Here is a 26,558-nt window from a genome sequence, read left to right on the forward strand (position 1 = left end):
CTTGTAGTGCTACAAGCAGTCGGTACTGCAAGGCTGACGTTCCAGAGCTCTGGTGATAACTCTGCATCATGCCTGTATCACTCAACCCGCTCTTCCCATATACTTTGCTGAAGCGCCTTCCTCACAACCCTTTTTCTGTAGACAGGTAAAGTAAGACCATTCTTCCCTATTGATAAGGTTTGGATGTAAGCATGGTGGTATTTATTTTTGTTGATTTATCCCACTTGGAAGGTTTTGTATGATGAGCTCTTTTAGGCTGAATTATTTATATTTTTGCCTCTGTTATTATTTTGCATTTGTTTTGTCAGCTGCCTCAGAGGTCACACTTGTGTAGAGTCAGGAAGCTTGAAAGAAAAGGTGCAATTCTCTGTCTAGTTATAAATGAAAGCACTTCTGGCAAATGTTTGCAAGTCATAGTTGGTGAAGAATCTAGGAGTTGCCTGATTACTTACAAACAATCCTCTGCCATTTCCACAACTAAAAACTGCTTAAAATTGCTGCTGGTGCTACATTGTAGTTATGTTTAGAGTTCAGGCTGGAGCAGACATACAAGACGTTCTGAAAAGAGTTGTAAGACTGCCACCATTGCTACTCAGTAGTGCAGTGTAGTATCTTCAGTGGTGGAACAGTAACCACAGTTTCAGAGGTGTTTAGACCAGGCTGACATCACCTTTTTGTTTATGTGGCCTCGCAGACACGCAGGTCACAGGTACCAGAGTGGTTCTGTCGGAAGGAATGCATTCCAGCCAACCATTAAGCTCTGCTCTGCAGCTTTCATAACTGGTCCAGACTGAAGGAAATATGCAAGCAGTTACCATCAGAGCTATTATAAGAACTTTTCCTTCATGTAGTTGTTGCAGCCTGATCATAATGACTCAATTACCACATGCTACAAAATGTTGTAATTGCTGTTAGTCCTGCATACTGTCAGAGCCTGTTTTGGCTGTTCTGGCTGAATAGTTTTGAGTCTGACTACAGGAGGTGATCCGAACTGCCTGGATGGAGAAAAGCCAGCAGTCATGGGAGTCGCAGGAGAGCTGTCTAGCACACCCAAAAGCTTTTCATACTACAAATGGATCTCCAGCACTCTGTCTCACCGCAGAATGTGCTGCATAATAACACTTAAGAAAACTACTAAGAAGATGTCAGAGTTACTGGAAAGCTATTTGGATGAGGAATTGAGTTGCTGTTATTAAATAAGATTGATTTTTCTCCCAAAAATATATTGTTTTTGTTGAAACTTGAAGGTGTATTAATTTTAAAGAAAAGGAACAGGATAAAAATATTGGCTTAACTGTTTTAATGATGGAGAAAAAAATTGCTGTGAAAATCAAAATTTTGAATCAAATGAAAATCAAAATTTTAAATAATTGTTTTGAATTTTCTTCAGTATTTTAAAAAAACGTTTTCTGAAAGTTTTAAAGGCAATAACAATCAAATGTTTTGACACTTATCAGAAATTACTTTGCAGAATATTTTTTCTACTACTTTTTTCAGAAGGCTGATTGCACCTATCATTTTTTTAGTTTTTTCAGTTTTTCTTTGCTGCACCAAATTAATGTCTGGCTCAGCTGACCAGGTATAAGATTCATATTAGACTTAACACTTGCAGGTATTAAAACATTTTTCAGCTTTTCCATGCACCCTGTGGGAGAGCTGTACTGAAACCATCCTGAGCCATACTGAAGAGTTCCCTGTTGGTTTGCACGCACTGCTCAGCAACTTTTGCTGAAAAACTTGCAATGATTGATGCTAGTACCAACCACACAGCTACTAAAATAGAATTAATAGATTTCACAAGAGCTAGAAGATCTGGAATAGCCTGTCTCTTAAGGAAGTAGGTACAATAAAGTTTTAACTCTAGACCAGCAGTTTTGCAGACCTCGGCTCTAGGGTCAACTGAAAATGAGAATAAGAAGGAATCCTCTCCCTAAGGAGCTCTTTATATTGACTGTAGCTTAATTGACCCAACAGCTGAGAGTCCTTAAATAGAAAAACCCTGAAGAGAGCAATAATAAGTTTTATTGACTGAACTCCTGACCAAAGTCAGATGACCTGCCTAAAAATTCTGCCATTGTTACCATGGGAGTCTGCCATAGTTCTGGGCTTAGTCACTGGCTTTTGTGGAAGAAATAATGCTATTACAGAACAATAGCAAGGTGGATTTAGATGAACATGACTGTAGAGTAAAATGACTATTTGGTTATATACGTACATAGTGTGAAAGGAATTTTTCAGTTTTTCTTATCCATAGCAATTAGACACCATGGTCAGGTTGAAATGCAAGACTTCCTTTATTTCCTGTTTATACAGGCTTTATCCTTTTTACTCTGTGCTTCTTGCTCGTGGTTTTTGACTCTTTCTCCTTGTTCCTCTGTGCTTTGACAGTCTGTCCAGCTTAGTTCTCCTACAGCCATGGCATTGGACTAATTTCTGCAGAGCTGTTATGAAATCACTCGTGACTCATTCTTCTCTTGCTTCCATAAGTAAAATATGCCCTGCAAAAAAACCCTCATGGTATGGCAAGGAACACTTACCAACTTGTTAAGTATGCTGAGCTGTGTTTAAGCAGGTCTATAAAGCAGGTTCCAACCTACACAGTGCAGCATTAATCTGCTTCTTCCTAATTCCTATCAGGACATAGTATATCATATTCAGAAGGAAACACTGTTAGGAGGCAGGGAGAGTCAGATACAGCCCTCACTTCTTTCCCTACTAGGGAATAAAGTCCGCTTTTGTCTGCTTTTTTTCTGATCCATTATTCTGTGAGTACCATGATACAATGACTTAGCAAGTAGAGTGGTGTTTTGCTGCAGTCTTTTCAGTGTCTGTAGTTTTCCTTTTGGGACTCTGTGTTAGAGCCAAAACTCACCAAACAACAGTTATATGTTTTTAGACCACGTCTGGCCTTTTCTGACACTATCTCTATAAAGGTAACACGCTGCCCAAAAGAAGCCTTGCACTAATGTTTTTCTTTCCCTCTATAAAAATACTGTGATCTGCTTCATTGTCTTACAGTTTTTATTACTTCCTGCATTCAAATATATGTTAGAGGGACACAGGACACTGATGTTGGAACAATTTTTCAGATTATTTCTTGTTTCTGCAGGTTTTTTCTTCATTGTGTATGCCTGGTAGGTACCACCTTCAATAATGATTCAAAACCAACACTGTAGGTTTATTAATGCAGAGGACTAAACACAGCTTTCTCCCCTCTGTTTCTGCTGTTTTCTGGTCAGATATTGTAGTCACTCATAGGTAGTATGCTTTCCATATAAAACTTGCTAAACCCATGCTTTAGGTGTTCACTTGAAGGAACTTTTATATTTCTGTTGAACTTTGTGTGTCAGGATCCTAAGGTAGGTAATTTGTTTCTCTGACAGAAACTATGTAGTACCAGCATTCAGGTCACTTGATGAGGTTTTGTTATTGTCAATTATTGGTTTTCATGTTTGAGTCTAAAGGCTGTGATCCAAATCCTGCTGTGAGAGCATTTCTGTTGAGTTTTGAATGAAGCCTATAACTAGATGGTCTGGCCAAGGATGATGAAAGGAAAAAAGCTTTTATTAAGCATTAAATGTTGAACTAAAATAGATGTATTTGATATGTTATTTGTTTAATATGTTTAAACAAACCTGCTTCTTCAGAACTTCTAAACTAATTGCCCCTAGTTCCTATTTTTAAGTGTTCCTCTTCACTTCTGATAAAATATCTAAAATATCTGGGTGAACAACAGTGAATGGTGTTCATGGTAACTTTCTACTTGACAGTCTGATAGGATGCAGATGTGGGAGATAGCCACTGTTCCCACCACTCTCAGACCACTTGTGAACACTGCACTGATCTGCTTCAATAGCCCCAGAAGTAAATCTTCAATACAGGGAAGTGGTCACTGAGATAAACACTGAAAGAGCGGAGATAGAAGTCATGGATGGGTTCATTTATGAACTCAAGTTTACAGTTTGCAGTTTAATTGTTTACACAGCAAGTGTGTAGGCAAAATTAGGAAAAAAAATAATAAAAAAGAGAACCCCAAGAACACTGCTTTATTCTGTTCTCGCAGGAGGTGAGTTAAACACCTTGCAGCTCTACTTGGTGCATTTTGAAGAGTCATACTGGTAGCAAAATTGCATATAAAGCAATGGGCATATGCTTTATATTTTGCTGCATTTTTATTGTCACACATGGCAAATTGCTTTTCTGTTAATCACTTTGTTCTGTAACACTGAGATATTTCTCTCTGATTCTCCCTCCAAACCTTTCAGTTAACTCTTCATAATAATCAACCTCTGGTCAATACTCACTTTTAACTATTTGCTCCTTACTTTTGTTATTGACTGTTATTGCCAAGTAAATGTACATTCAGGAGACAAAACCCCCACCCTCTTTAAGAGAAGTAGGCTTATACTCTCCGTGCTGTTATGTTTCCATCTTTGGGCTTGCAACATTGTTTGTTCAAATGATAGCTCAAAAACTACGGTATTGTGAATGTTAAAATTTTCAGTATCTGCAGAATCAGAGTAATTGTGCTTAAAAACTATAGTAAAAGGTAAGTAATGTGAAAGCAGTGGGAATTCTAAGGTCTCTTGGGACTTCAGAGTCAGATTTTCAATATTTGAATTTGATTAGTGTCTCTTCCATATTTACTCCTTTTATTAGGTCCAGTTTAGTTTTGATCTCTGCCAGGCTTCATCACTGGAAGACCCAGGGCTTATTATCCTGAAGGAGTAAATCTTTGTGGGTTTGAGAATTTCAGCAATAGAAAACTTGCAGTCAAAGTGGGCTTCAATTCTCAGAGGTGTCCAGATAATCTGTCTAGATAATCAAATTATTTTCATATTGTTATTAGTTCATATTTAGGGTGCAGAGACAGAAAATTGATAAATGGACTCCAACTCTAAATAAGAAGGTATCTTTTTAATTGTGGCTTTGAAATAGGCTTTCCTTAAAAACAGTTGAAATGTAATATTAAGTGGTGTTGGAAATGGTGTTAAGGAGAGTACCACAGTTGCTGGTGTGTGTGGAGGTAGGTTTTGTTAGAGAGATCAGCTGAAAAGTTGCACAGTGAGGATGTTAAGTTGGCTTGCTTGTTGGCTTGCTTGAACTTCAGAGCTTTGTTAACACAAAACAACAGCAGAGTTTAAATATTTTGGGAAAATATTTTAAAAAATAACCTCACACAGAAGGAATATGGAAGCTACCCAGTACTTGGCTTACTTTATTGAATAGTTAAGGCAATTAATGCAGTACAATGTGTTAAAGGTCAAGTGAAGGGACAATACTTGGTTGTAAATGTGAGTGTATAGTAATTTTTAAGAGAGAACAGTTTGTTCACTTAGTGTTATAGAAGGATGATGCCATAAAATTTTCTCATACTCACTTCCCGTCTCATTTTAAGGAACACTGTGCACCTGTCATTATACTTCCTAATCTTTTAAAACCTCCTTAAACAGTGTCTCCAGAGCTAACAAAATACCTTTTTCCTGTCTGCTTTATATGTAAATAACAGATTCATGAAAGAAGTTTCCTTTGCTTGATTGGCTTGGTTTGGTTTCAGAAATTGCAGAGCAAGTCAATTGTAAAACTGCAGTTTCCATTAAATGGCCAGTGCTTTGGATGTTGTTTTCAAATAATGCTGATGACTGCAGAACCATTACAGAAAATAAATTCCTTCCCATGAAGCAAGTTTTCTTAAGACTAAGAAAACACTCCTGGTCTTATATTAAGCTGAATAACTTGCTGATTTTGATTTGGTGAAACAAGAAGTTTCCCCAAACAAACAAGAAGTCTATTTTCAGAATTCCTCTTTCAGTTAAGAATTGATTTCTCATGGTATTTGAGATTGAAGCTGTAGAGTATTGTGTAACTAAGTGCTGTACATGTTTTTAACACAGAGACCAGTTTAACATTTTTGTAGACATGTTTAAAAAACATCACTCCAATAGCTGTAAACCTCTTCTTTAAGACAAATACTAAAAACAAGACAAAGCATTTTAGGAACTAGCAGAGAGATTTTAAAGTCAAACTTAGTCAAGCTTATTGTAGTTTTTCTTGATTAAGGAGAAAATATTTTCAGGTTTTATGTGATAAGCAGTAATAGTTGAAAAAAAAAGGACACAGTTAATAATTTCTTTCTGATCTGATCCCTGTAAATTTGGGGGTTTCTTTCAGTAAAGAAGCAAGATGCAAAAAGGGAGATGAGGCACATAGTATCCATACTCAAGGAGTTAAATGTATGCAGTTTGATCAGAATCAAATTCCAAATTTTGAAGTCCATTCATCCGTGGAATATTTTTATTTAGGGAACTTGTAGAAAAAGGCTTTAGTGTTGGAAAAAGCGCTGGAATGTGTGGGGAGAATTTTTGATTGATTGCAGTGGGAGTTCAGTGTCTAGAGCAGTTGCAGTACTGGATGGAGGTTAGAAAAATAAATCACATAGCCCCGACTGATGAAAAATAAAAGGTTCAGGTATAGTCACACAAAGATCAGTCACTGTAAGCTTAATGGAAGCAGTAAGGAGACACTTGGCTGGTCAGCACAAGACTTTGCAGTCTGTGTTCACAAAGTTTTCTTTTCAACTGTTATGTGAAGAGAAATACACCAACATACCAGGGGTGGAAACTAATAATACATCACTGAAGGAATTACTGTTTTGACTTAGGTATGCCAATCCCTTCCATCTTTACATCTGATAAAAACAATATGATAAGAAAGCAGCTTTAGATGCTGTATAACTGAAATTATTCAAAATTATAATGAATGGCTTGCTTGAGAATATAGAGAAAAAAACAGCATTAGAGATATCAGAGTAGCATTAAATGTCCAAAATGCACACGCTTCCCTACCACAATAGATATTAGTCTGCCATATTGTACATGGCATTATTCTGTTCTCATCAATGAAAAATACTGAGAGGTAAATTCTGATCTCACTTTTACTTGTGTAGCTGGACTAACTTCCAGAAACTCCCTAAATGAAGTAGAAAAGTTGAAATCTTGGCTTAACAAAGAGGCTCTAACCTTTTCCAGTCTCCTCACACTTCCACTGAAAGTGTACAAGAAAATATCTGATATCCTTATTCGGGATATCTTTTCAGTTTGGTCTGGGCAGAACTCATTGTGTTAACTTGGAATATTATTGTCTGTGGAGTGTGAAAGAATGGCTGATTTTCTATGATGGAGTAGAACAAAATATTTCTGTGTGTAATAGGAAAAACTCTTTATAAATTTGTAATGTTAAAAAAAATCCCGAAGTTTTTGACTTAGATTGCTACATCTTGCAGATCAGATGAGACAAATATATCACCAATAGTATCTATTTTTAATAACTTTATAAAAGGACCCAGAAAACACTAAAGTACTGAAATATAAGTAGCCCAAATAATACCGAAATAGTTACTTTGAAAATTCACAGAGAGGACAGTAATAAAATGCTTAAAGTCTTTCAGACTCTGTATGAAATCAGTTTTGAGTTGGTGTTTCCCAGTATGTCTAGAATGCCTTGGTATTTTATTATAATAGTGAATTCCAGTGTAAAGTAATTTTTCATAGTTTCTATAATTTGTTAAACAACAGCAAAATGTAGTTTCAACATCTACTGAAAGAGATCCATGTAACCAATACCAGATTTTCTGGAATAGGTAAAAAACTTATTTTAAAAATCTGGACACAAAATTTGACCTGTAAGCAGACAAAGCTTGAAGAATATAATTGACAAACCATACAATAACCCTACTACCATATATTTTCTAGAGGTCTTCATAAGACTTAAAAAAGATGACTATTCAAAATACTGATAGTAGCAGCCAGAAAAGACATTCCATCACTGAAGCCTCAGAAAGAAAACTCTGCAATTGACCTATCCTCTTATAAATAATAAAACATTTTGAATGTATCATGGATCAAATGGAAACTGCTTTGGATATTGGGTGTGTTGGATTTGCTGGGTAAAGCACTCGGTGTAAATGCAGTATTTTCTACTTTCACTGCACAGAATATTCTGTTACCCAAGAATTTAATCCTAACAACTTCTTTAGTCTGTTTCCAGTGTATGTGTAAAAGAAATGTGTGCATCTGTATGACCGGAGTTTACCAAGATCACCTGTGCCTAGTTGTAACCTTATTTTAACCCATGTCTGTGCAGTTTGGTGGGAATTCAAGCTCCTACAAACCACTCTTGCTCACTAAAAGATTGTCAGCTGTTTTTCCACTCAATTTTTTAACTACTTCCCAGAGAAGTGTGATGTTTTTGCACAAGTGGTACCTGAGAATGTATTTAGCCATACAGCTCTTCAGTTTGCGCAGCCTGGTATTAGATCTAACTGCACCCAGTGCTTTACTCCAGCTGAGGATGTGATCCTCATCGTAGCAATGCAGCAGCAGCGCAGCTAGGAGCCAGCAGCCAGATCATCTGGCTGGAGCAGACAAAAGTACAACATTCTTGATCACCATTCCTCCTGTAAATCTTAGTACGTTTTGTGATGGAGTGTGATATGTGGATCCCAGATTGAAAAACATTAGGTTACATGCAGCAACCTCCCAAAATACCTCTCACTTGTTCCTAGCCTATTCCTTCCCTGACTTAATTTTCCTTTTACTTACATGTATGCTAGCTTATGTGCTTAATGCACTCACCTGTATACTTACTAGTTAATGCCTTTTAAACCAGCATATATAAACTGAACTGTCAATACCTTTCTTTGTCCCAAACTTCTGCTACTCTGTGGAAAAAAATGTCCAGCTCAAGCCAAAACTAGCAAGTCAATTCTGTTATTTTTATAAGATTATCACAGGAATGCCAATGAAAATATTCTTAAGTTACAATGGGTGTAACACAGGATTTTCACATTACCCCCTCCCTCTGGGGGAAATCCATAACTTTGTCTACACTGTGAACTCCACTCATATGGGTCAGGGCTGATTTACCCAGTCAGTGTGTTTGTTTCCACTTCCATTTTCATTGGCACAAACCCAAACAACTAAGGGGAAACAGGCAGTGCAGGGCCCCCACCCTGGCTCTGAACGTATTTTCTTCTATTGTAGCTGGTTCCCTCAATTTCCCAGATCAATCAAAACCTGCTGGAGTCACTGCTGTGATAAAGTCAGCTGCTGTCAGGGAGTAGGATATCTGTGCTAGAGTGATCAAGAGGGGTCAGAGCATTTTACTGGCAATGATAACCCTACAGAAATAAATACCTACTGAATTCCAGCATAAAATGGGGCCTGGGGCAATACAGAGCATCTTGAAACACACTGAATCTCTAATAGTCTCTGTATTGTGCGGGCATCCCACTCCAGAGCTTCAGCTCTTACCTCTTCAAGACTTTCATAAAGTTTTAGAGATCCAGCACATAACAAATACTGATAATGTCAGTACTTGGATGACTCCTTTGAGGACTGGATAGGATGTTAATCTTGAGAAGTCAAGATGTCAGTTCCCTGAAATGTCCTGTCCAAAGTGTCAACAGCCTGCATATGAACGAATGATACTCTTTAAACCTGTGTAAAGTTCCAGTCCATCTGTGTGCTTAATGAAAAGATTAGAAGCCAAGCTGTTGCTTACATATTTATTTATGAAAAAAACAAATAACATAATCTCAGTGTAGGATCATGTTACACAGTTGTGTCAAGAGGAAGTGCAAATCAGGCTCTGCTGATTTCTGGTTTTAGTGAAAAACCTGCTCCTGGATTTAGTAGTAGCTAGTTGCTGCCTGTGTTCATGGTAAATGCTTCCCAAGTCAGTAATTTACTATTCTCATGTCTGCTTTTCTAATCTTAACCTGATTTGAAAATTAAGCTTTGCTCTTCCTGATTTTTTTGTTACATTATTACTGCTACTGACTTCAAGCGTATCCTGAAAGATAATTTTGATTGTCATGTTAGAAACAGGATGTAATACCACCTGTTTCTCCCAGATTTCTGTGTAGTGTTGGAACATCAAAACTAATGAGAACTTCTCAATTGGCTCCTATGAAAGATACACAAGATAGAGCCTTGTGCTCGGTCTCACGTGGCTTTGTCTGCTCTCCCTCAGTGCCGTGGCCACTTTTACTCCAGTGAAAGGGACATGCCCAGGGCTGCTCTCTGCCTCAGAGCCAAGCTCATGTTGTGTCTCAAGTGCACACAGTTCCAAAAACTGGGGTAGCTGCATCCAGGTTGCATGCTGGCAATGGCCTCTGACCTGTGCTGGCTGCTCAGCCGTACCCTGGAAGGGTTTGGAGAAGGCCTGGGCTGGCCTTGAGCTGCAGCCATATGGGCAGGAGACTGGGACTGTGTCCACAACCAAGGTGGAGCTATTAATGCTGTTCCTGGGTAGTTAGTTAAGATTGACTTCAAACATAAGCCTGGAGGTTTACAATTTCTTACAGTTATGTCTCATCAATTATTTTATGTCTGGAGGGATTCTGAGATCCTGTTAGATACTTGGGAAAATGTCTGTGCATTTTCTGAGTTTTATGTTCCCTGCTTTCATAGTTTTCAGGTCCGAGTTTCACAGGCTGGCATTGTTACATAAGAGAAAATATTGTCTTTTATCAGTTTTCAATTTGCCACATATCATTTCATTCATTAAGTGCTTTGTTCTTGTCTTACAAAAGAGAGAAAATAATCAGTTCTAATTCCATGTGATGACAAATATAATTTGCTAATAACCTAATAAACAATATGGGCTAGAGCAACAGGAAGCAGAAATAATAAGTGAATTCATAGACAACAATTACACTTTCACATAAGTCTCTATACTAGCCTGTAAGGAGATTTTTTTTTTCCTTACATTTTATTATTCCTAGGTGTGCCAACCAGTTCATCCATTCAAAGCATATATTGCAGGACATAATGCATCAGCAAACGATGATGCAAGGCAAGTTGATAGGACTGGCCAGGGCATAGTACACTCTTTGTCTCCTGGCTTCAGTGGCCAAAACCAAATTGTTGAATTATTTTGTGAGAGCACAATCTTGTCTTTCATTGAATTACAAAAGACTCTGCCAGGGTTATGTGCTATTTCCAGTCAGGAATATGGAGGCTTTAAATTCTTGCTGGGTACAAGGAGTGCTCTGAAGATGAGGCAATGGGAATGATGCAGAATGAGGGTCTGGACTGAGTTTTTAATAGTGCTTAAAATAGTGATTCCTTACAAATCAAACAAAAGAGTCACATTTGCAAATGAAGACTAACACAGATTCAAAAGATTCTTGCTAACTACAACTTTATTGTACTTGTGCTCTGCAAAATATATCTGATTATGTGTTGCAGAAGAACAATGTAAAGTTTCACTCATATAAGGCTTATAAAATTTTATTTTATAAAATATGCTGGTTATATTACTGATGAATCTATGCAAATGATTTCACAGAAAAACTTGTAATATTTATCCTGTTGGGAATTCTTTGTATTCTACAGCTATTATTAATAATAAAAAATAGATTTAAAATTATTTAAAAATTATTTTTAAATATTATTTTAAAATTATTTAAATCATTAAACATATTTTAAAAAATTAAACATTTTGAAAATTATTTAAATTTTAAGTTTTTAAAAATTATTTAAGTTTTACCAAGTTCCATTTTTTGATGACCCACACTACGCTGCCTGGGATTTTTATGACCTGCAGTTTGACTGTTCAGTGTTTGGAGAAATGTAAAAAAAACTCAAGGGTGAAGTGAAATATATTTCTCCACACCCAAACTGTCCAGCATCAAAGCCTGCTACTGATGCCTTTGCAGAGCTGAAAGTTAGCGTAACATCCTACTAACAAAGGGTGGTGAGATGAGTTTGAGCCCTACACAGAGGAATAATGCTTATATTTTTAAGTAGGGAAGCCAGGGAATAAAAGGACATTTTTAGGAAGTTCATGGCCAACATAGAATTAAACCTTACCTTTCCTGATCTTTAGGCATAAAGTAATTTGGTAAGGAAATTCAAAGTCTGGAAGGAACTATTTCATTGCATTTTGGTGTAAAAAAATCTACCTCCTTCTCTCACCAAATTCAATCCACATTACTAGTAACATGGAAACCACATTTCCATAAGCATGCTCTGTGTTTGAGAGTGGATCTCTCTCCCTGAATGGATGTTTACCAATGTTGGTCCAGTGGTTATTCCTTTCATTGAAAGGAAAAGAAAATGGTCAGACCTGGGGAGGATGGCACAGCCTTCCTCGCTGCTCGGGTCTGTGCGGTGCCTCCCGAGTGGTTTTCAGACAGAGCAGTCAGGGAGTCATGCTCCCCCATTCAGACTTGAGGGGGCTGCAAGGCTGAAGACAGGACTGCAAAGCTTCAAGTACAGAACTCAAAGACACCATTGTGCAGAAAAGGACTTTAACAGTTGCTGAATTTTAAGTCCGTGCTTAAATTCAAAGCATATCTGTGAGGTTATAGGATTTGCCCAAAACTTTTGGAAATTTAGAGCTGTTGTAGGAATGTTTTAGAAACTTTAGAAAAGTTGTAGAAACGTTGTAGAAATGCTATAGTAGATACTGTTCCGTATGATGATTACAAATCCAGGGGTATCTGCATTTATACACAATCACAGTCATATTTCTAAGCAGTAGACCTCAACCTGGTAACATTGTTTGTGAAGGGACAAAATTTTGTACACATCAGAGTCTTACTTCCTTTCTGTTTATTGCAGAGATAATCCTTTATTTTATTTTAAAATCTGAATGTTTAAATAGAATTAGGATTTTCTGTTTAATTTGACAATTACAGTAGCTGCAAACATTAAGTTAGGTGTGGACCATAGTAATTTTTATCAGCATAGTGTAGCAGAATAAAAATCTTTTTGAGAGATCATACAGCTTCTACAATTCGGAAAGTAAATAAAGAAGCAAAAATAAACCTGCCACATCTCCTCATTTGAACTTTCCCAGACTGAGCTCAATCAAAGTGTGGGTTGCACAGAGAGCAGAGTACATGGTTTGGTCTGCAGAGGCTCCAGAAGAGTGCTAGGCTACCTGTTTTGCATAAACAAATTGAAAAGGTTTTATCTCATTACTAGCTTAAATGTGAGTAAGCAGAGCAGAATATTATTTTATGTTCAGAGAGAATAATGGGACATTTCTTTGCAGTTAATATGTTCCCACTTTGCATATGGGCATTTTTCTAGATCTACAGATTGCCTTTACATTCAAAATTATTTTTGAGGTGAAGATAAGCTACTCTCCAAGCCTATGCCATAGGATAGCTGTTTTTGGTTTGGTGTTTGTGTCTTGCTGGAATAACACGGGTTTGTTTGTTCTGTAGCCATTCCAGCCCACCCACATCTTGGTGGTTTGGCCCTTCTGCTTGTCTGCAGGTGTGCCCATTGCTGACCTCATTCACCCATCTATTTGCAGTCATAAATACATCTAACCTAATGTTTGGCCATATTTGTGTTGTGATATCCTTGAAATAGAAAAAACCCTGAACAATTAATTGCTTCTTACAAAGGAAAACTTTTTTCCACCCAGTGTTCATCGAACTAGGTGTTTTTTTATGCTGTGACACGAAATGATTGTAAATTTTCTCTTTTATTTTGGGCATCACCACACACTTGGAAGTACCTCTGCTGTGTCACCTGCCTGTTCTTTCTCAGTTCAAATTACTATCTTTGTTAGTACTGTCTTTTAAAATATATGTAAAGTGCTTAAAAGTTCCCAGATGTCAACATGAAAGCAAATTATAATTAATTATGTACTGCTTTTTTATGTCTAAAGTGCTAGGCACTCTAGCTAAGATTTTCTATGGCTTAGAATTGGCCTAATTCTGTCAGGCAGGGGAGATTTTGTTGCTCACTTGAATATGACTAGACTTAACACAAAATATTTGGGGTTTTTTTCTGAAAATTCAATTCCAGAGCTACATAGGTTTATTTCAGGATGTTTTCCTATAAAAATTGTATAATCCACAGAGAGAAGTAGATTTAATTTTATGCCAGAATGAAATCCAGAAGTATTTTGTTTTATGAGGGAACCCTTTATTGTATTTTAAAAAAGTACTGGTAGTGTTAATACAACCCACCCCAGTTGTCAGTGGTATCCTGTGCTACTGCCTAAGCATGTGGAGTCATTTGCACTCCTCTCAGGTGGGAAACTCTGTGTGTTTCAGCTGTGAAAAGAAAGTTCCAGTGCAAAGTGTAACTTAGTGTAAAAAAAAGCTGGATAATGCACAAACTGCAAGTACAGGCTTTTTTCCCCACAGTGACCTTGTTTTCATTTGATCTAACCTTCACAAAATTTGGGTCTTTAAGGCTGAAATAGACAGTGTTCCAAACTGGATTGCTTTTGCACTCTTGTAAAAATTCTTGGCTGAACAAAATTTGTTGTCCAGCACTTTACCAAGGCTGGATAAGTGGAGAAATAAAAGCAGATGGAGAGGTAGAGGTCAAAACTCATGCCTGAGAAAGAAATGCTAAGTATAATAGGACAAAATACAGGTTTTAGGGGTAAACTATGACAATGGAGAGAAGTGGGAGAAATTAGAGAAAAATATGAATGAATATTAGCACATATTTTGGAGGCAAATGCTGGAATGTGTTAGTCATTCAAGAAAAAAAATTTAAAAGAGAAGTACGTACGTATGGGATAAGACTACATCAAGACTGTTTCCTTCCCAAATCCACAGTTAGGCATTGTAGCTCTGTGTCTGGCTGTGGCTTTAGCTTCCCAAAAATGACTCATGAAAGTCGCTTTTGAAATTGTGTATATCAGTACTTGCAGTTGTCTTGATGAGTTCATATGGTGGAATTCAGTGCTGGGACTCTAAAGAGGCAAAAGCAGTGGACAGAACAAGCTGGGCAATTAATTTTGTTTAATAGGATATGAGGTTTGCATGTACACATGACTGTTTGTGTGGTGCAATCATTAATGAGTCTGATATGATTTCCTTAGCCCCTGAGTTTTATGGCAGTTGTCAGATGATTGAGCATGGTGTAGGAAAGACTAGGATAGGGTATTTCTCACACAGGTTAAAAGATATATATGTAAAATAGTCAGGAAAATACTAGAAGAGAGGGAATGGTTTCATGGTTAGGAAAATTGGCAATTGTGAAAATGGGATTTTATTCCTGCTTTTACTGATAAGTTCTTATTAAAAGTGGTCAAATTGCTTTCACCCAAATTTTCCATTGGGCACTAAATACTCATTTTTTGATTTCCTACAGTTGGCCAGATTGTCAAAGTGCTCTCCCAGCTACAGTTTAAAGTCATTGTTAGTGTGCTTTGCACATATAAAACCCTGTACAAATACAAAGTAGTTAAGGAAAATCAGTAGTTTTATTTCATTTGTGAGGAACCAAAAATCTGTGGAAAGTTTTTCCATTTTTGCCCATTATCTCTATGCCATGATAGGAAAAAGCCATTTCCCCTACAGTCTATTCCACTTCTGAAGTCAGTTAGCATTTTTGAAACACTTAGATAACTTTGGTGTAAGTTCTAACTAGCTCCAGAGGAATTTGTTAATTTCCCTTTTCAGTTTTGTGTTGAAGTATCACACTAAATAGTTCAATATTCTTTACTATGGGAGGTATGAGTATGATGCAGAAAAAACATTGATGCCATACTCCAGTGTATTCTTATGATGGAAACAAATGAATTGCCCAGTGAAGCTTTCATTTTAGGAAATGTTGAAATTAAGTGCTTGATTTCACTATTTGAAAGGGGTGTTCATTTTGATTTGGGAAAGAATGGAGGGGGAGAAAGAGAAAGGCTTTTATTGTATAAACTATATTTAGACAGTGAGTTTCCTTTGGTCTATGGTGGTGAAAATTACTTGACAGGCAGATTATGGATATGTGGGGTTCCTAACCAGGAATATCATAGCTAAATTTGTTCCCATTAAAATCAATAAAATATCTTGGATTGCTTCTAGAAATGTTTGTGGTGTGTATTGCAACAAGTATTCATTCTCCACAGCTCTGGGCCAATGGGATTGCAAAATATCTGTCAGCTTTGGCTGACAGCCTAACGTTGCCACAGCAATTTTTCTCTTTAATGAGTAAAATAGGTGATGTTTATAGAAAAATAAGTGTCTCATGAGAAGCTGTGCAAAACGTTCCATTTTAAGCCATTCTGTTTATATATAGTTTTGTTGTTTGTTTTCTTTTCTTTTTACTTACTACTGTGGACATTTGCATGAAAACAGGATATTTCTCCTTCAAATTGCAGTCATGGACAGAATAGCTACTATACCAAAATGGAGCCAACCCACTTAAAACAAAAACCCAACCATTTTACTTACCAAATCTGTTTCTTCTGTGCATGCAAAGTTTCGAGCAATTGTTTTCCTACCTAAATTTAGGGTAGGAAAATACCTGGTTTTTTTCTGTAAAATAAAAAAAACAATATGGATGTAATAAAGTTAGAATACATTTCTGCAAAGATTAAATTATTAATATTTACTGTGACATCGGGGATAAGAGTATTTTTTGTTATATGTACTGGCTTTTTCTTTTCACGCAGCCTAGTAACAATGATAAATATTCAAAAGACAGAGATAAATAGAAAAGCTGAGTCCTGGTTTTGGTTGCAGATGATCAATAGAATTAATAAACACAAAGAACATCAGAGTTCTCTCTGATGGACAAATTTGACTTTTCCAGTCTCAGGCTGAGTGTAATATTCTACCAATTAAGGACATACACTTTTACTGACAAGTTGCATATTTTATCTGGTTTGGCAATATCTTATAATGCCCTCAAGATTACTTTAGGTGTCCTGGGATCAACCAGTATGCATTAACACAAGTGTACATTAACCAGTGTACATTAACAGTGTACATTAACACAAGTGTACTTTAACCAGTGTACATTAACACCCATGTTCCTGTATGTATTTACATCACTTAACACCTTAGTCCCTCATTTCAAGTCCATCTGAGTGCCCAAGGAAACTTCTCATCTGCCCAGAGAGCTCTGTGTCATTTGTTTCTCTGGCAGGAATGAGAAGGAGAGTGAGTGAGGTGTGCTGCCAAATCCCCAGCCCCTGTAAGCCCTCATCCTGGCAGTCAGGATCCTGGATCACGGAGCCTTCCAGCTGGAGACTGCTCTGGCCAGAGCCCTCTTACAGGGATTCTGCCCTGTAGGGGCTCACTGCCCTGGACTGGGAGACTGCCTGCAGTGGCTTGTGGCACACAGCATGCTTTCCTGCCCCTCTTCGTGTCAGTCTAAGGTGCTTCTCTGAAAGCTGATACCTATCTGTGCAAAATCCACGGGATGAAGCTGTCATCTGTTTCTACAACTGCAGGATTTATAATCACTAATAAGTAAATATTCCCTCTCTGGTTAATAAATGGAATACCAGGATTGCAGGGCAGGTGAGCATAGTCCTCTGACTGTAAAGATTTGCAGGGAAATTAAAAATGGGTAGGCTTTTGTTTGTACTTCGCAGATCAAGTTTTTGAATTCCAGGACCACCTCTGCTTCCCACTGCTACCTGTAAATCTTTCAGAAAACATTTTTTTCTCACTTGAACAAAGAAGTGTCCCACTGAGCTTTCCTAGTGTAACGAGCCTGCATTTGGCTCTGAGAGCCCAGACAGTCTCTTTACCTCATTGGGGCCATATGAATTCATGCTTTGCAAATAAAAATTATAAAAACTTTTTAAAATATACCTCTAAATTCTAACTGCAGATGTAAACTGCATTTTTGGCATGCAACTTCACAGAGTCAGGGTCCATTTGTTCAGGCCAAATGTGACTGAAAAATACAAGGACCCTCTCTGGAAAGAAACATCAAGGGCTCTTTGGGGGAATTAATTGCATTTATTCCTATTTTATAACTATTCTGTATGTAATTTACACTCAACAACTTTTTAGGTTGTTTTTAGTTTGAGCAACTAATAATTCATGTTTTTTCATCCTTGTAGGATTTAACACGGGGTTGTGGCTTGATGAAATGTTTGCAAAATAATTCAGCATAAATAGGCCAGTTAGTTTCCTTGGTTATCTCTTGGTGATATTCAGCTCCCACCTATTTTTCTCAGTGCTGCTTTGGCAAACTGTTACAGATTTCAGCAGCAGGCAGTTCACGGTAATAATATCGTATAATACACTAAGTAAATATATGATAAACGAGCAAATGTTAACCAAACAAGAAATGCAACCCTGGGCACTAACTGGGCTTGAAATTCTCATGAGTAAACACAGCAGGTGAGCAAAAGAGTATGACAAATAGGGTAAGAATTTCTTAAAGCCTGACTGCCACAAGTATGTCAATGGAGCTGAGTCAGCATGGGAAGGACACAGTAATTTACTGTTGATTCAAAAGCCAGTAGCTCACTGCTACCCTTCTGGGTGATGTGGAATGCATCAGCTGGAAATGCAGATGACTAACCTTCAGGGACTGCTGCTTCTGCTGCTCTTCAGCCCAACTCTTGTGCTGCTCCTTTCCAGGGACACTTCTCTGGAAACAACAGCATGTCATAGAGCTGTTGGGATGACCTACACTCAGACCAGCAGCCAAAAAATGTGAATGATACCAGTCATCTTTTTAGAAGTTGCAGTTTTACTATTTGCCTTTCTGGATTGAAAAACATTGATTTTACTTTGCCTTCATCAGGCCAATATGCATGGTAAATGTATATATATATATATGTCACGTGTACAAATTATTGTTTAGCAATATAATTTATATTTCTTTGCTATAGGATTTCTTACATAAAATATGCTTTTCCTATGCTATTCCTCCAACATTTTCCCCACTAGAAACAAGGCCTTTTTCTGCCCTTCTTCCTCCCACCTCTATTTTTATGTACAGACATACATTTAGTTCTTGTGTTGATGGTTACTTTACTTTTAAGTTACATCTCTGCCTGACCTCCAGCTTTTCTCTGTTTTCCTTGTCAGCTCATGGATGCTATGACTGTAGGACTGTGCTGACTGATCCCTCTGGGGTTTTCACTTCGCCATGCTTCCCCAGTGACTATCCCAACAGCCAAGCGTGCAGGTGGATCATCCGAGCGCCTCATGGATTTATCATCCAGCTAACATTTATTGATTTCGACATTGAAGAAGCTCCAGGCTGCATTTATGATTCACTGACATTAGACAATGGAGAAAGCCCAATGAACCTTTGTGGCATCACTGCCAAAGGATTATCCTATAATTCTACCGGAAATGAAATGATTGTGTCATTTAAAAGCGACTTCAGTATCCAAAAGAAAGGTTTTAATGCCAGCTATGTACGAAGTAAGTAAGTCCAAAGCATTTCATCCCATTATAGATGTTATAAGGAAATGTCCTGTAAGGATTAGAATGACTTCTCAAAGAAATCAAGTCCTCCATAAGAAGAGAATGAATGGGTGAGGCTGCACTTTACAGGGTTATCTTGTATCTTTTATTAGTTAATTTATTTTTCTGTGGATCAAAGATATTTTATTCCAGGACTCGACAAGAAGTGTGTTAGTAAAACCTTTCACATGCAAAGATTTTAGGCCTGACAGTTCTCTCCCTGCCAAATTATGCTGGAGGATTTGGAAGCAGGACAGGTGTCTTTCAGGTCAGCACACCTGCAGAGGGACAGAGGAACCTAAAAGGAGGGCATGAGAGGCGACTTTGTTAAGCCAGAAAGATCAGCCTGGTCCTGTGGCCCAGTGTAACTCCCAGCAGTGGGGAGAAGTTTGTGCAGAAAGCAGAACTTCTCAGGGTTCATCCAGCCTCTGGAACAAACTCCCAGGGATGAGCTGACATTGCAAAATGGCTACCTGTCATCCCAGTTCCTTGACCTTGCTTTCCCTTCCCTAAATATGTAACAAGGGTTTTAAAGGTTTTAAAAAGACACTCATGCTTTCTTCCCTAGAAGACAAGTGTACAAATAATTTATGGTTGGAGCATTAATTAGAATTAACTAGACAGTAAAGGGCAGTGAGGTAATGAAGGGCATTAGGACAGTCACTGCCAGGCCCCATGTGTGGCTCACTGTTCATTCCACTTCAAGGTTATGGTGAATTAGTTTGTTCTGCTTGTTCTCTCTTCAGTCACAAGCACATCTTCCTCATGATTATTTAAAAATATTTATTACACATTTCATATAATTAAGATAGTAAATCCCAGGAATCATAAGACAAAAGTAGACATGATTATGTCATCAAAATCTGTGTGCAGTCCTGAAAAGAAAAAAGGTAACATCACAGGGAAGCTAAAAATACTTCCCTCTACTAGGTCCTTTCATGCTGACAAAATGGGTCTACTTATCTTTAGGTCCTTTCATGCTGACAAAATAATGTAGTAATAACTGTAGGAGCACCTGTTTTCTTATGAAAGTCAAAGCAAATTTTCTGAAAGGCTTCTATTGGAAAAGGCTTTCTATTTAACAAATTAACAAAATTAAACAAAACTCTTGCTGTATTGTAAGAAGTTGTAAAATCAAGTGGATCATAAAAAAAAACATGCAGTCAGATTATGCAAAATATTTAATGCTTTAATGTTTAAGTATCACTGTAAGAGATGAGTTACAATTGGAATTAAAAGATGCAATGGTGACCTCAGCTGTGTTTACCAGAACTAGGGGAATGCTGTTATATTTTTTTTCCATTTCTAAGAAATGATATTTTATATATAATAATAAAATTAGTTTGTTCCACTTTGAAGTTCAGAAAGTAATGCAAAATTTGAAAGTAAAAGGCCATTCTAAGACACACGATTTGCTATCTAGAAATGAAGTTTTAAAATACATTAGTGATACAAACATCCTAATATGCAGCATGTATACAAGACAAAATACATGTGGGGAAAGACAGGCATAAGAGAGTGAGTTGTGGGAGGGAATAGTTGGGGAATAGAACAAGTTTTGTGTGACTGCTCAGTTTTATTTAAGTTTCAAACTGAGTTTTCCAGAGTCCTGTTGTACATACCAAATTGGTCACCCACACAAATGTTTGTTTCCTGCCTGCCACCTCCTGCAACACACCAATAGCAGATGGACAGGCCATATCCTCAGCTGCAGTAAACCAATCTAGCTATGTCATTCTTAGGGGAATTATCTCAATTTACACCAGCTGAAGAGCTGTCATGGTAAATCATTTCCTAGTAACACTTAACTGTAAGTAATAACTCTACCAGTAAGTAGAAGTTAGTCACCAAAAGGTGCTCAAGGCAATTTAGCATACAGTTAAACAGGACTGCAGTGGCCCAAATTAAAAGTACAATTTGCTGAGGTAGTATCAAAACACCCCCAAACATAGTTTGTATGTGGACGCTTGCAGACCTCATTAAAGTTTGACACATTTCTTCCAGCCTCAGAGACAGGGAAGATGAAAGCTGGGGAGCTAGAAACAGCAGAAGGCTCCTTTTAAGCACCAAATTGTACTGAAAAGCCCATCAGCTAGCAGGAGACCATGTGTTCCCTGCAAGATGGAGCCAATGACTCCTGGCTTGCTTATGCGTGAAGGGGTGTATAAGATGTGAGACAGTGAGATGCAAGTAAGGTAGATGTTTGTATGTTCCTCATAAGGGAATTTGTCAAAAACCCCCATACCCATTGTAATCCAGTTATCACAGAACACTCTGAGTTGGAAGGCACCCAGAAGAATCGTCAAGTCCAGCTGTGGTGTGAATGGCCCATACAGGGATCAAACCCACAACCCTGGCATTATTCACATCATCCTCTACACAGCTGAGCTCATCTCAGGATCTTCCTGAGAGAAAAAATTTAGCATCATTCTGAAAGCATTCTGAAACACCTGGATGAGTATTCCAAGAATATATGTATATTCTTCCTCAGAGAATAACTAGTTTCTCTGATACTAACATTTAAATTCATTGGTGTGATGACTGACTCTGCCACAGCAACTAGGAAAGTGATCTGCTCTTAATATTGATGGCAGGATTCGGTTTTCTACATGTGGACAAAATACTTGTCAGTTTTGTCTTTTCAGTATATGGGGAAGCTGCCAGTGGTTAAATCTGTACAATGAATTCAGCAAAATGGAGTAGACATCTTCAGTACAGGAGCAAAGTCCGTCCATTTATTTCTCTTTCTGCACTGTTTAAATGTGACCAGGTGGTCCATAACTTTTCTGACCACCTGGTCTGGATAGTGCCCATGTGAATAAGCTTTCTTCTTTTTCGAGTCTTGAATCCTTACGCTTCTTCTGGAACACTTTCCATGTTACGTAAAGGAGCTTTTACGGTATAATTAACCAGCTAAAAAAATGCCCCTGTTTTCAATGGAGAGTTGAACGCATTTTCTATCTATAAAATTGTTACAGCATGTTTTTTCCCTTGGGAAGAAAAATAAATCTATGAAGTAAATCCAGTAACTATAAAAGCCCAGTATTTTTCTCTCTTCCCTCCTATTATGTAGTTGCTGGGTTGGCAGATAATGTGCAATGCTTTATGTTATTTTACTATGTAATATATTGGTCAAATTATGTTCTTGTGTATATCCAAATATGGTAGTTTGGAGCTCAGAGTCTTTGCAAGCAGCTGGCAAAGGGAATTTGCAGTACTTCAGACAACACAGAATCTTTATATACCATGTATCTGTGTCTTTTCCTGGGTTTGAAGTGACAGTCATCCTTCCCTCAGGTCTCACTCTCATGTTTGAAAGCGTTTTGTTTCAATCTGAGAAGAGAATAGGTGTAGTAATTAGTGTATGTGTCGTGACATCACTGATAAATCCCAGAGGAGACTGGGAATTAACTACTGTGGCAGTTATTTTTCACCTTCTGCAAGAAAGAGTTTCATTTCCAGCATATGCACTGTGAAAATGTGTAAGAGGTAGCAGACATTTGCAGGAGATATGGGTCTGAGGCAGAACTGAGGAGCCAGAATAAAACCGAGGGCTGTTGCAATCTGTACCAGACACCTTTGCACGTCTGGTAGCCAGAAACTTTTCTGTGGAGAAATTTGCTGTAAGAATTGTGCTGCCATAAATGTGGCAATAAAACTGAGCACATTGACGCTCTCTTTTGAAAAACAGTGCTCTCTGAAATACAGTGAACAGAATTTTCATTCATGTACTTATGGAGAAAAAGTATGTGTCATGCGATACTTTCTCATTTAGTGGTTGTTATTTTGCCCATGCAAATGAGCATACTTAACAACAATTAAAGCAATTCTGCCTAAATATTCTAACAGCAATATATAAATTGCTGTAGGACTAGAAATTTCTAGATACTTGTGCAAAGTCCAAAACTGCTGACCCAGCTGTTAGTAAATAGGGAACAGCTTGCATAGAAATACTCATGAGCACACAATTGCAGTATTCGACCAGAAAGCTGCTGGAGACAAAATGAGAAGATGCCTAATACTATGCAGAAATACCCATTAGCTGAATTCAGCAACAAATGGCTTCAGTTTGCCAAGGAATGTAATGGGGCCTTTCTTCTATTGCGATATTTACAAGAAGAAAGGCTCGAACTTCACTGGTGTAATGCAGTAATGCAGACAAGTAATTTAAATAATATATCTTAAAAGCACGTCATACTGTGTTTTTCAAATAACTGGTTTATTCCATTGCTTAATAACTGGTTTATTCCATTGCTTAATGCATCCTTACTAGATGAATGAGAAGTAATTTTTATTAAGTGAGCTGAAGCACAGTTGGAGGTCTGTAGGTAATATGTCCTAACATTGCTCTTAACACAACTTAGGGGGTTGTTAGCTGGGTGTCACACAGCCTTCTCTGTGACATTGAAGGGACCACTGCATATTTTCAGCTGAGTTCACTCCCAAGTCAGATTCCCCTTGGTGAGTGCTTCTGGTGTATTACAGTGATAAAAACGACCTGATGAATGTGTGATTTAATGAATGTTACTTTAACCCCTGCTGCCAGTGTGCCTTTATTCCTATATGATGAATTTTTTCTTTGATAGTTTACGTGTCTGCTCTTGGTTCTAGTTGCTGTGTCTCTGAGGAATCAGAAAGTCATCATTCCCCAGGTTCCTGACATCGATGCTGTGTCTGTGGCAGAGACCGTCTCAGTGCCAGAGCTTAGACAGTTTACACTGTGCTTTGAGGCAACCAAGGGCAACAGCGATGACAATGACGACTGGAGGGTTTTCTCCTACACTGATGCATTGTTGAGAGAGCTCTTCAGCTTTGGGAAGACCACAAAAGGCCATTTTCTGTCCATCTCAGGCACACAGTGCATCCTTAAGAATGCACTGCCCCGAAATGCAGAGTTTTTCACAGGAACCTTTCAACAGCTGTGTGTTGTATGGGACAGCTTCTCGGGCACTGTAGGTATATATGCCAAAAACACCTATCATGTGGTGGACTGTCCAGAGATCTATGACAAAGTTATCCCTGGAAATGGGAGGCTGGTGCTGGGCTCTAACAGCAATGAAGTGAGCTCTCTAAATGGGGACATTTACAACTTCCGCCTCTGGAATTTCACCATGAATGCGCAAACACTGGCCAACCTCAGCTGCGATGTGAAAGGGAACATTGTAGACTGGGAAAATGAATTCTGGAGTATTCCAACTTCAGCGCTGAAAGCAGAAAACAATTTGAGTTGTGGTGAGTATGCCTTGCCAAAACTTTTTTGCTTATTCCCCCCCTACTCTTCTGTATTGTGCTGAATATACCACATACCAAGATGGAAAAAAATGAGAGCATTCCCATGAAAGAAAAATAGCAAGGTCTTACCTTTATTAGAGTTTAGCACAACTCTTACCACAAACAGAGGCTTTGAAAGAGTATGGAGTTGATTCCTTAAAGGCAAAGGACAAATCCCCTAAGTTTATTGAGCTGCTGCTTGAAATGATCTGCAGATCAAAGATTTCCTAAACACTCCGTATTGGCTCACACAAAAGAGGAATAACGGTGAGTGCCTACTAGCCTCAAATAAGATTACTGTGGTCTCTGGAGAAAAAAATGTATGTTAGCTAATTAATTACTAAATGATTTTGTACCTGCCCTTTGGCCCTTTGATTAGTCAGAGGAGCCCATGCTAGCCTCGTGCTGTATATGCAGAGCCAGCGAAAGCATTGACAAAAGCAGTGCATAGGTGACAGGAAAATAGAATAAAATATTAAATTAGAAGAGATGGACAGGAAGGAAGAGTTAGAGATAAAAATCATAAGATTTTTTTCTTCATGACGACATATTATCAGTCCTTTTTAACTGGTACTTACTGAAGGTGTTTTTTCCTGGAGATTACTCCAGAAGATAAATTTCAATACATTTACCAACCTATTCTCATTTTATGTCTCAGACACTTGATTCACATAAATGTCCTGGAGTGTTTTTTGTATATTCGACTGAGCATCTGTCAGCATTCTGAGAATCCTTAGTTTAGAAGAGAAGCTGCCGTCACTAAGGGATTCTAGCTTCTGTATCTAGTAGCTCCTGAGGGATTAAGGTGGCTAAAAAAGCTGCTTTGCTTGCTTTATTGTACTCATAAAAAGCGTGTGATGCTCAATCACAGCTAGAACTACTCAGAAAGATCTCAACATGCCACTGCTAAAAAAAATTAAGCAACACCTGTATGAAACCCCAAGCAACTAGGGACCTTTGCTTTTCTACCAGAACAAAGAAAAGGCTGATCTGACCATGAGTGATGAACAAAAACATTTTTTCTGGATAATGTTGGTTTTGGGGTTTTTTTGACAAAAAAGAGCTGTTTCTATTTTATTGGTATAAACTGAATAGCTTCCCAGAAAATCATGCTCTTCTTACTCTGTTACACCATGATGTCTACCATACCATAGGTTGTTTACCAAACAACTTATCTCTGTAAAAGCTGTGATATCATTTAATTTTGTCTAGAGTAGGAGTCTTGTTCTTGTTTCTGCTAAAGACTGTACAATCCTAAGACACAAATATAATATCACAGCTGTGATATTGTAGATAGAATTTTTTTCATTCTACAACCTTATTCCCTGGGATGTGAGTTATCAGCAGTTTTCCTGCAGCAGAACATAGTTTTAGAAAAAGTATATTAATGTTCCTGCTTTAGGCCCAGTATCTATACAAGTAATTTAAAATATATCTACATATAAATATTGTTGTTGCCTCTAAATAAGCCTATGAGAAAACTGACTCACTAGCCAGTCTTTTTCTTTCCTTGACACGAAATCACCCTCTGTGATGCAGGCTTTCCTGAGCCATAGTATTCCTAAAAGAAAATTCTGGGTGCAGTGCCATTTCAGAGATCATTACTAATCCCAGAGATGAAATTGTTAGAACTGTCTTCCCTTCCTCCTCTCAAGTAAAAGCCTTCTTTGTAAAATCAGCCTTCAACAGGAGAGTTGATGAGTCAGGCTATCAGCCATGAATAAACCACTGACATTGGGGAGCTGACTCTAATTAGGCTTCATTTAACAGCAGTGAAAGGATTTATGCAGAAAAGAGTTTTTCACACAGCTCCAATAATGCTTCACCAGGAAGTGGCCTGTAACTTAAAGAAAAGCAAACCAAGCATTTAGCAGTGATCTCATCATATCTTTGCCTGAGCAGTGCTTACATTTTCAAGGGGTATTATTTTTGTAGTTTCTCAGACAAAGCTTTTACAAGTAGATTTATGGGGTATAAAACACGGGCAAATTGTTTCAGATAATCTTTTCATAGTTTTACCTTTTATTAGTTTATTCCTTAGACTAATGTTTTCACAGCTGTGCAGTTGTGGTGGGGTGTTTGCATA

At 37.8% G+C, this 26,558-nt stretch overlaps 1 protein-coding gene across 4 annotated transcripts in view; it reads left to right on the forward strand.

Annotated features, from left to right (window-relative positions):
- The window catches only part of ADGRG6 (adhesion G protein-coupled receptor G6), a 110,466-nt gene that overhangs the window by 24,034 nt on the left and 59,874 nt on the right, over nt 1-26,558 (forward strand). For all 4 annotated transcript variants that reach the window (XM_059467641.1, XM_059467639.1, XM_059467640.1 and 1 more), the window contains exons 3-4: nt 18,818-19,159; nt 23,813-24,433. In XM_059467641.1, the coding sequence (XP_059323624.1) occupies nt 18,818-19,159; nt 23,813-24,433 (963 nt within the window). The remainder of the gene's footprint in view (nt 1-18,817; nt 19,160-23,812; nt 24,434-26,558) is intronic.

The sequence above is a fragment of the Ammospiza nelsoni genome, chromosome 3, assembly GCF_027579445.1.
Source record: "Ammospiza nelsoni isolate bAmmNel1 chromosome 3, bAmmNel1.pri, whole genome shotgun sequence".
Lineage (NCBI taxonomy): Eukaryota > Metazoa > Chordata > Aves > Passeriformes > Passerellidae > Ammospiza > Ammospiza nelsoni.